This window comes from Pelophylax lessonae (assembly GCF_965119305.1).
Source record: "Pelophylax lessonae genome assembly, chromosome: 11".
NCBI lineage: Eukaryota > Metazoa > Chordata > Amphibia > Anura > Ranidae > Pelophylax > Pelophylax lessonae.
Genome location: NC_138778.1, coordinates 93,361,126 through 93,372,920, shown reverse-complemented (window position 1 = coordinate 93,372,920; position 11,795 = coordinate 93,361,126). Strand labels below are relative to the sequence as shown.

Below are 11,795 nucleotides of genomic sequence, written 5' to 3'. Positions count from 1 at the left end.
CATGTCCGCAGTCTCTGGCCATCTCCTGTACCATGTCCACAGTCTCTGACCATCTCCTGTATCATGTCCGCAGTCTGACCATCTCCTGTATCATGTCCACAGTCTCTGACCATCTCCTGTATCATGTCCGCAGTCTGACCATCTCCTGTATCATGTCCACAGTCTCTGACCATCTCCTGTATCATGTCCGTAGTCTCTGACCATCTCTTGTATCATGTCCACAGTCTCTGGCCATCTCTTGTATCATGTCCACAGTCTCTGACCATCTCCTGTATCATGTCCGCAGTCTCTGGCCATCTCCTGTACCATGTCCACAGTCTCTGACCATCTCCTGTATCATGTCCGCAGTCTGACCATCTCCTGTATCATGTCCACAGACTCTGACCATCTCCTGTATCATGTCCGCAGTCTGACCATCTCCTGTATCATGTCCACAGTCTCTGACCATCTCCTGTATCATGTCCGTAGTCTCTGACCATCTCCTGTATCATGTCCGCAGTCTGACCATCTCCTGTATCATGTCCACAGTCTCTGACCATCTCCTGTATCATGTCCACAGTCTCTGACCATCTCCTGTATCATGTCCACAGTCTCTGACCATCTCCTGTATCATGTCCACAGTCTCTGGCCATCTCCTGTATCATGTCCGCAGTCTCTGGCCATCTCCTGTATCATGTCCTCAGTCTGACCATCTCCTGTATCATGTCCGCAGTCTCTGACCATCTCCTGTATTATGTCCACAAGTCTGACCATCTTCTATATTATGCCTGTAATCTTTGACTATATATCATTTGTGTGTCTGCTTTCTCTGATAATGAATATTTAATTAAATATATATATATGTGCCCCTTTTGGTGATGTTGGGGGCCACACTTAAGGCCCCCCATATCCTGTAAGTTGACCACCACTGCATTAAGGCACCCCCCTTCTATCCACACTAGATCAGTCTCTAAGAATAAATAGCAGAACTCTGCTCTGGGAAAGGCCACTTCACTGAATTGTGAACACAAGTAAGATCAGAAAAGCATGTGTTATGTCTCTATAGAAATCCTTTGTACGGAGCTGCATGGGGACTATGTGATTACACAGACGGCTTTTTAGGATCACCCTGCTCTCCACATGCCTAGGATTCTACAGAACAATAGGCAACCATGAAATGATTGCTTACATCCTCCTGGTTCACTTTTCAGTGAATCAGCTTTAGCCCTTTCCTATATAATGCATTCTTATTTCTAGAAATCTGCTCATTGCCGCACACTGTTCTATTGTGTCCGATGACCCATTACTATACAGAACTATATACTGAATGTATGCATTACATCCCATCGGAAGAAGTTTTCCACCAACTGCATTAGACTGCAAGCTCCTATACAAACCCAACCAAGGAATAATCTGCACCCAGCCCTGGATGGAGTCGCACTGCACGTCACTATAAAAGGATATCAGATTCCTGATGGGGCAAAGAGAAGGGATCCAGCCAGGAAGATAGAAATACCATTTCTTATTCAAACAATGGCAAGGCTGCCCAGATAACCTGCTGTAAAAATATATTTCTGTGTACAAGATGCCTGTAATAAGAAGAATTAGGGCTCATTCACACAGGCATTATATACCTGGCATACTGTTTGCTATGCATCTGTGATCTAGCCTATGGGCCTATTCACACAGACATTATATACCTGGCATACTGTTTGCTATGCATCTGTGATCTAGTCTATGGGCCTATTCACACAGACATTATATACCTGACATACTGTTTGCTATGCATCTGTGATCTAGTCTATGGGCCTATTCACACAGACATTATATACCTGGCATACGGTTTGCTATGCATCTGTGATCTAGTCTATGGGCCTATTCACACAGACATTATATACCTGGCATACTGTTTGCTATGCATCTGTGATCTAGCCTATGGGCCTATTCACACAGACATTATATACCTGGCATACTGTTTGCTATGCATCTGTGATCTAGCCTATGGGCCTATTCACACAGACATTATATACCTGGCATACTGTTTGCTATGCATCTGTGATCTAGTCTATGGGCCTATTCACACAGACATTATATACCTGGCATACTGTTTGCTATGCATCTGTGATCTAGTCTATGGGCCTATTCACACAGACATTATATACCTGGCATACTGTTTGCTATGCATCTGTGATCTAGCCTATGGGCCTATTCACACAGACATTATATACCTGGCATACTGTTTGCTATGCATCTGTGATCTAGCCTATGGGCCTATTCACACAGACATTATATACCTGGCATACTGTTTGCTATGCATCTGTGATCTAGCCTATGGGCCTATTCACACAGACATTATATACCTGGCATACTGTTTGCTATGCATCTGTGATCTAGCCTATGGGCCTATTCACACAGACATTATATACCTGGCATACTGTTTGCTATGCATCTGTGATCTAGCCTATGGGCCTATTCACACAGACATTATATACCTGGCATACTGTTTGCTATGCATCTGTGATCTAGCCTATGGGCCTATTCACACAGACATTATATACCTGGCATACTGTTTGCTATGCATCTGTGATCTAGCCTATGGGCCTATTCACACAGACATTATATACCTGGCATACTGTTTGCTATGCATCTGTGATCTAGTCTATGGGCCTATTCCCACAGCTGAGAAAATAAAATATAAAAAACAGGACACAGCTGAGTCCTGGGCTGTAATTTTCGCAGAATGCATGTAAACACGTGTGCAATGGTTTACATGCGCACAGCGAGAAGCATACAAGGACCCTATTGGCCATTGCTGCTGCTCCTGGCAGACATGTCAATAACAACACTGTCAGTGTGAATGGGTCATTGATGAGCTGGCGGCACATGTGCAGAACAAACTTGGCTAGTCATTAATGAATGGCTACAGTCAAAGAAAAAAAGCTGCGTTCTGTGATTTCATTTTAGGCGTATTTTACACAGTATGCATGTAAATGTTTTTGCCAATGATTACATGCATACAGGGACCTTTCTGGCCACCGCCGCTGCTCCTGGTAGACATGTCAATAACAACGCCATCAGTCTGAATCAGCCATTGATGTGCTGGTGGCGCATGCGCAAAATGAACTGGAGTAGTCATTTATGATTACCTGAGCTCATTCCGCGTATGCGCAAACAAGCACATCAATAAGTTTTTCAGTTCAAATGTGATCAACAGCACAGACGCAGCCGATTATACTCTGATGTTATTGACATGTCGGCCAATAAGGTCCCTGTATGTTGTATGCATGTAAATGATGCGCTAGTATTACATGTATACAGCAAATACACGGGATATTTCTCCCAGCAAGATTCACTCATCTGAAAGAGTTATTAACCAATCAGATGAAGTTCGGACTTCTAAAACTCAAAAAAATGTATAACCTATAATGAAAACTTCAAGTGTAGGTCATAAACTTGCAAAAAGAGGAGATAGCGATTTCAGAAGAAAAAAAAAAACCCTCATTGATTTTATTGACCTGGTAACTTGTGGGGAGCAAGCAATTCGCCTAGAAAGCTAGACAGAGATAGACAGACAGACGGATAGATCTAATAGATAAAGGACAGAGGATAGTTAGATTGAAAGAAAAATGATAGAGAATTTTTGACAGAAGATAGAGTAGATGATAGATGATACACGATAGAGGATAGAATAATAGATACATGATACAGAATAGATGATAGAAGGTAGATAAATGATAAATTATAGAGGGTAGATAATAAATGATAAATATATTGATAGATAATGATAAAGGATAGATAAAAGATATAACAGATGATAGATAAATGATGGAGGACAGATGTAAGATAAACCAATTGACAGATAAATTATAGAGAATGGATGATAGATGACATATAAATGATAGAGAAGGGATGATAGATGACAGATAAATGACAGATAAATGATAGAGAAGGGATGATAGATGACAGATAAATGATAGAGAAGGGATGATAGATGACAGATAAATGATTGAGAAGGGATGATAGATGACAGATAAATGATAGAGAAGGGATGATAGATGACAGATAAATGATAGAGAATGGATGATAGATGACAGATAAATGATAGAGAAGGGATGATAGATGACAGATAAATGACAGATAAATGATAGAGAAGGGACGATAGATGACAGATAAATTATATAGAAGGGATGATAGATGACAGATAAATGATAGAGAAGGGATTATAAATGACAGATAAATGATAGGTGATAGAAGATATAATAGATGACAGATAAATGATAGAGAACAGATGATATAAAATAGATAACTGTTAGGGGATAGAAGATAGATAACTGTTAGAGGATAGATGGTAGATAAATGATAGGTGATAGAAGATAAAATAGATGATAGAGGGCAGATGGCAGATAAATGATAGGTGACAGAAGATAAAATAGAGGACAGATGACGGATAAATGATAGGTGATAGAAGATAAAATAGAGGACAGATGACGGATAAGTGATAGGTGATAGAAGATAAAATAAATGATAGAGGACAGATGGCAGATAAATGATAGGTGATAGAAGATATAATAGATGACAGATAAATGATAGGAAACAGATGATATAAAATAGATAACTGTTAGGGGATAGAAGATAGATAACTGTTAGAGTTTAGGTGACAGATAAATGATAGGTGATAGAAGATAAAATAGATGATAGAGGACAGATGATAAACGATAGAAGATAATGATAGATGATGGAGGATGAATAAATATTGATATATGAAATGACATTGATAGAGAATAGATTGATACAGAAGAGAAGATGGACAGGGAGACAGATAGATGAGCTGATGGTTGGATCAGGAAGAGCCAATCAGAAGTCAGACTGGACTAGAAGAGCAAGCTGCGCACTTTAACCCGTTCTTGCCCTCCTCCTCCTGCACACACAGACTCATTGATAAATCCCCGATGGTGACAATGTCTGCCTCCAGTGACTGGGATGTAAAGTAGAGATCTGTACTATAATAGAAGTGGATCTGTAGCCCTGGGGCAGAGCAGGATGTAGAGATGTAGAGAAGAGGAGACATTGTGATATGCTGATCCCAGTGTAATGTATACAGGATGGCGGTGTAAGAGATCTCTACCTCTGGATAGCAGTCCTTAGCAAAGACATGGAGCAGAGCAGTCTTCCCACACTGAGTGTCCCCGACCACAACGATCTTACAGCGAGCCATCTGCTTGTCCATCCTGTCCTCGGTGTCCCCAGCCCTGCACTCCGACATGGAGAGCTCCCAGCGCAGAGCCCCCAGGTCCAATCCACACATAAGAGATGTACGATCCTCAACCTCCCAACATCTCTTCCTTACTGCACAGCCTGGCCAACCGAGCCTCAGACCTGGCCGACTCACAGAGACGCCTCTGTCATCCTCTACACCAATCAGGAGACAAGCCAAGGCTGATATTAGCATAGAGGGCGTGGTTAGACTGTGCTCTGAAGGAAGAGTGTGTTGCAATATGTTAATATTTGTATAGAGAGCCACAAGTGTGCGCACACAGGACCCAGCCAACAAAGGGTTACAGACATACACACTTCAATCATTTTATTGGTTGGACTAGAGGAGCTTTTTGTATTTTGGTGACCAGACTATGCAATAAATGTTTGATTTCTGATCCAATCAATCTTTCCCAAAAGGAATTATTAACCACTTCTGCAATAGAAGGATTTGCCCCCTTAACCACTTAAGCCCTGGAAGATTTTACCCCCTTTCTGACCAGGGCCTATTTTGCGATTCGGCACTGCGTGACTTTTTATCGGACAAATGCGCGGTCGTGCGACGCTGTACCTAAACGAATTTGATGTCCTTTTTTCCCACAAACAAAGCTTTCTTTTGGTGGTATTTGATCACCTGTGCGATTTTTACTTTTTGCGCTATAAACAAAAAAAGCATAAATTTTGCAAAAATAACAATATTTTTCACATTTTTTATATGAAATTCCCCCAAAAAAATGTAAAAATCTAATTTTTTTAACATTTTTGGCCAATTTGTTTTATGCTACCTATGTTTGGTAAAAAAAAAAAACGCAAAAAGCATATTTTGATTGGTTTGCGCAAAAGTTATCGCGTTTACTAACAAAGGGAAAAATTTTTGTCATTTTTGTTGTTTTTTTTTTTTTTTAACGAGTAATGGCGGCTATCTGCGATTTTTTTTTTTGCGGGACTGCAACATTGCGGCGGACAGATCGGACCCTTAACTGAGATTTTTGACACTTTTGGGGGTACCAGTGACATTACTGCAGTAATCAGTGCTATATATATGCACTGTTACTGTAAAAATGACACTGGCAGGGAAGGGGTTAATTTTATTGGAGAAGGAGGGGTTAAGTGTGTCCCTAGGGGCGTGCTTCTAACTGTATAGGGATGTGGCTTGTGGTGTAAGAACAGAGACATACGATTCTGCATAGCAGGACCGTATGATCTCTATTCTTACACAGGGAAGACTGACAGGCGGCTTTGTTTACATTAGCCGCCTGCCTTTCTCCCACTGTAACGGACAATCGCGAGTGCCCGGTGGACATCGGGTCCGCCGGGCACACGCGCGGAGGGTCCGTGTATGAGCGGGGGTTCGCCCCCTAGAGCCTCACAGGCGAGCGACGTAGACCTACGCCGCTTTGCCTGTGAGGGACAGACTGCCGCAGTAAATATACTGACCGCAGTCGGCAAGTGGTTAATTCGGCACTTTAACGGAAAATTGCGCAGTCGAGCGATGCTTTACCTAAATAAAATTGATTTCCCTTTTTTCCCACAAATAGAGATTTCTTTTGGTGGTATTTGATCACCTCTGCGATTTTTATTTTTTGCGCTGTTAACAAAAAAAAAGAGCAACAATTCTGAAAAAAAAACTATATTTTTCACATTCTGCTAAATAACGTTCCCAAAAAAAATGTAAAGATCAAAAATGTTCAACCTTTTAGGCCAATTTGTTTTCTGCTACATAATTTTGGTGAAAAAAAAAATCGCAATAAGCAAATTTTCATTGGTTTGCGCAAAAGTTGTCACGTCTGCAAACTAGGGGAAAGATTTATGTCATTTTTATTGTTTATTTTTTTTTTTACTAGTAATGGCGGCAATCTGCGATTTTTAGCGGGACTGCGACATTGCGTCGGACAAATCGGACACCTAACTGACATTTTTAACACTTGTGGGGGAACGAGTGACATTACTACAGTAATCCGTGCTAAAATAAATATGCACTGGTACTGCAATAATGACATTGGCAGGGAAGGGGTTAACCGAGGGGTGATCAAAAATGTTAATTGTGAGCCTAGGGGAGTGTTTTCCAACTGTATGGGGCGGGGCTTGTGAAATGATCATAGAGACCTGTGATCCTATATAGAAGGATCACAGGCGCTCTGTGATCATTTCAGAGAGAACAACGGTCAGCTGTGTTTACAACATCCGACCGTTCTTCTCTCTCAGCGGGGAGCGATCGCGGGTGTCCGGTGGCAATTGCGGCCACTGATTCCGTGGATCGGCATCGCCGCTTACCCCCAGGAGCACTCTTGCGATTCGCACAGCCGAGCCAGCCTGCCGCAGTGAAACAGCGGTGGGCGGTCGGTAAGTGGTTAATCTAAAGTCTACAACCTATTCAAAAAATATGAAAGACAGAGAAGTGGATTTTGGTGGATAGTTGGAACGATCAACCATGCAATCTTGTAATCTGAGCGATACGAAATACGATCAAATTCATGACCGAAGCATCTCAGTGCTGCTGATCAATGGAAAATGATCAATAATGTCCCAAAGGGGAACTGTCACATATGGTCAGGGCTGCTGTTAGAAATCACGGAGCCCCATACAGCCTACCTGGCAGGGCCCCCATGAATATGTCAAGACAATATTTTCTCTGAAAATACACTAAAATCAATATTAGCAGACACAAACATAACAGAGAACCTCTGTGAATTAACCCTTTTTAATAGTTTTTTTTTACATTTTTTCAAAGTTAAAAATGTTTACAATTATTTTATTTTACAATTGTTTTTATTACAATGTTTAGTTGTTGATGTTTTTTTTTTTTTTTTTTACAATTTTTTATTTTTTATTTACAGAACAGGGAAGCCTTTAGCCCTTCGGGAGGGGGAATAAGGAGCAGGCAGAACAGGGAGGGGATTGGTGTAGGAGAAGCAATTACAGGAATGATGTCCTGTGTCTGTGTCTCTCCCTGCAGCATCTGAAAGCTGGCAAGAGGGGGAAAAAATGTTTTTTAGCTGCTGCAGAGAGCAGCACAGGGCTTCCTCCTGTAATTGCCCAACCGCACCAATTCCCCATGCTGTTGGGGCCCCCCTGCGTTCCTAGGTCTCCTACAGGAGGACTGGTGCCCCCCGCCCCCCCAATTAGCAGCCATGCATATGGTTGGGAATCGTGGACCCTCAATGCAGCCTGCATGCTGAGTGGTGGTGTGTTCAGAGAGATTACAAATGATCTGATACTGAACTTATAGAAATGGCAGGAGTCTAGTACAGCCCTGGAGTGCTCTTCTTACAGGCAGGACATGGAGAAAAGACATTTACAGCACTGGGGTGCAGGGCTCACAGGGAGGCTGGAGAATTTTATAGCATTGGGCTGCTGAGCTTATAGAACACAGGAGTAACAATATGTTGAGGAACACTGAAGTGCCCAGGATACAGTTAAGGTGCCCAGGATACAGTTGAGGTACCCAGGATACAGTTGAAGTACCCAGGATACAGTTGAAGTACCCAGGGTACAGTTGAAGTGCCCAGGATACAGTTGAAGTGCCCAGGATACAGTTGAGGTGCCCAGGGTACAGTTGAGGTGCCCAGGATACAGTTGAAGTACCCAGGATACAGTTGAGGTGCCCAGGATACAGTTGAAGTGCCCAGGGTACAGTTGAAGTGCCCAGGATACAGTTGAAGTGCCCAGGATACCAGGATATAGTTGAAGTGCGCAGGATACAGTTGAGGTGCCCAGTATACAGTTGAAGTGCCCATGATACAGTTGAGGTACCCAGGATACAGTTGAGGTGCCCAGGATACAGTTGAGGTGCCCAGGATACAGTTGAAGTTCCCAGGATACAGTTAAGGTACACAATGAGTTTAGGACAGGAAGGATACTTATTGGTACTTGGTAAAGTAAAATTTGGAATGCCTGGCTGTGCCGATTACATAGTTACATAGTTACATAGTTAGTGAGGTTGAAAAAAGACATCAGTCCATCCAGTTCAACCTATGATGTGTGTGTGTGTGTCTACTGTTAACCACACATTGTATACCCCTGTATGTTGTGGTCTTTAAGGTGCCCATCTAATAGTTTTTTGAAACTATCAATGCTCCCTGCTGATACCACTGCTTGTGGAAGAGAATTCCACATCCTTACTGCTCTCACAGTGAAGAACGCCCTGCGTATTTTAAGGTTAAACCGCCTTTCCTCAAGTCTTAGTGAGTGGCCACGTGTCTTATTGTATTTCCTTTCTCTGAATAGGTTTTTCCATATGGTAGAAAACGGTAATATCCGCGCTATGGAGAAATTGTTTTAAAAAGGCTGCTGCCTACCACTAAAATATAGACTATAAAGTCAATATTTAAAATTATAAGAGCAATTGAGGTAGTTGGCGCTGCCTAAAATTGTATATAAAATAGGATAAAACAATAATACCAATAAATAGTATATAGAGAATTCTCAGATAAAATGTGAAACAGCAATTCAATATGTGGGGAATCTCCCCAGATATAAATAGATATAAATGCAAAGCAATAAATTAATACAGTCACAAATCGATATATGGTTTAAAACATATAAAGTGCAAATGGTGCAAAAGGTGCGCAAACCCCAATAAAATTAATTGGAGTAAATTTAGCCAGTGGGGTATCTGACCAGTGAATTAGCAAAAGTAGATATTAAATTTAACCTGTGAAAAAGATATGACTGTGCAACAATATCATGGAAACTATATAGATATAATAGGTGAATGGGTGCAATAAATATAATAAATGACAGAATAAAGTGCAATTAGTCAAAGGTATTCAATATTGGTAGTGAATGGTGTTGAGGTGCTAATTAATAAAAAATAATTCAATTTAAAAATGTTGTTTACAAAAAACTCATATCAAAAATTTTTTTTTTTTTTTTTTTTTTAAATGAATCTGTGGTTCTGTGCAAAAAATTAATAATTCAATCAGTCAAATCAATTGGAAAAAAAGTCCTTCAAAGTTCATTAAGGGGTGAGCTAAAGAGGATCTTGCGGTCCCTACTATACCTGCCTGCCTGCTTTTATCCACTTAAATGTGAGTACCTTTTGATGCTTTAATAAAGGATTATATATTTTAAACAATAGATCACTATATGAGGCTCTTTTTCCATATGATGCCCTGGACACATTTCCCATGAGTCTACCCTGACATCCACGATCCATACAGCTCCAAAAGGGTTACACCAGAAGATCCAACATACATATGTATCTTATGACCGGATAGCGGATCTTGGTCTTATATGCTGGATACCCCTGTAGGGGTGCGATCATCTGGTGAGTTCGGGACAAATTGGGAACAAGAGGGGTGCACTGTCCCCACACCCGGCACCTATACTTCTGGAGCACTTTAAAACACCTACCCACGGAATAGAACATTGCCACAGCTCACCCCTTAATGAACTTTGAAGGATTTTTTTTCCAATTGATTTGACCGATTGAATTATTAATTTTTTGCACAGAACCACAGATTCATTTAAAAAAAAAAAAAAAAAATTTTTGATATGAGTTTTTTGTAAACAACATTTTTAAATTGAATTATTTTTTATTAATTAGCACCTCAACACCATTCACTACCAATATTGAATACCTTTGACTAATTGCACTTTATTCTGTCATTTATTATATTTATTGCACCCATTCACCTATTATATCTATATAGTTTCCATGATATTGTTGCACAGTCATCCCTTTTTCACAGGTTAAATTTAATATCTACTTTTGCTAATTCACTGGTCAGATACCCCACTGGCTAAATTTACTCCAATTAATTTTATTGGGGTTTGCGCACCTTTTGCACCATTTGCACTTTATATGTTTTAAACCATATATCGATTTGTGACTGTATTAATTTATTGCTTTGCATTTATATCTATTTATATCTGGGGAGATTCCCCACATATTGAATTGCTGTTTCCCAGGTTTTTCCATATGCTAGGGTTTCCAATACAGTATTTGTAAATTGATATCATATCCCCCCCTCAATCGTCTCTTCTCCAGAGAGAATAAGTTCAGTGCTTGTAGTCTTTCCTCATAGCTGATGTCCTCCATTCCCCTAATTATTTTTGTTGCCCTTCTCTGGACTTTCTCCAGTTCCAGCACATCCTTCCTGAGGACCGGTGCCCAGAACTGGACAGCATACTCCAGATGTGGCCGGACCAGAGTCTTGTAGAGTGGGAGAATAATCTCTTTATTTCTGGAGTGAATCCCCTTTTTTATACATCCCAGTATTCTGTTGGCTTTGCTTGCAGCGGCTTGGCATTGCATGCCACTGCCAAGCCTGTTGTCTACCAGTACCCCCAGGTCCTTTTCCATCCTAGACTCACCCAGAGGTTCCCCCCCTCAGTGAGTAGCTTGCTTTCTGGTTTCTGGCACCCAGGTGCATTACTTTACATTTATCAACATTGAACCTCATCTGCCATGTAGTTGCCCACCCCATAATTTTGTTCAGGTCCGCTTGTAAGGTTTCCACATCCTGCACAGAAGATATTGGCATGCTTAGTTTAGTATCATCCGCAAATACTGAGATTTTACTCAATATCCCCTCCTCTAGATAATTTATGAATAAATT

General features: G+C 40.9%; 1 protein-coding gene across 1 annotated transcript in view; it reads right to left on the bottom strand.

The window, feature by feature from the left end:
• Positions 1-5,362, bottom strand: part of RND2 (Rho family GTPase 2) — a 340,907-nt gene extending 335,545 nt beyond the window's left edge. Inside the window, exon 1 of the mRNA XM_082271500.1 lies at positions 5,105-5,362. Coding sequence (XP_082127626.1) covers positions 5,105-5,284 — 180 coding nt within the window. The 5' untranslated portion in view covers positions 5,285-5,362. The remainder of the gene's footprint in view (positions 1-5,104) is intronic.
• Positions 5,363-11,795: the final 6,433 nt, after the last annotated feature.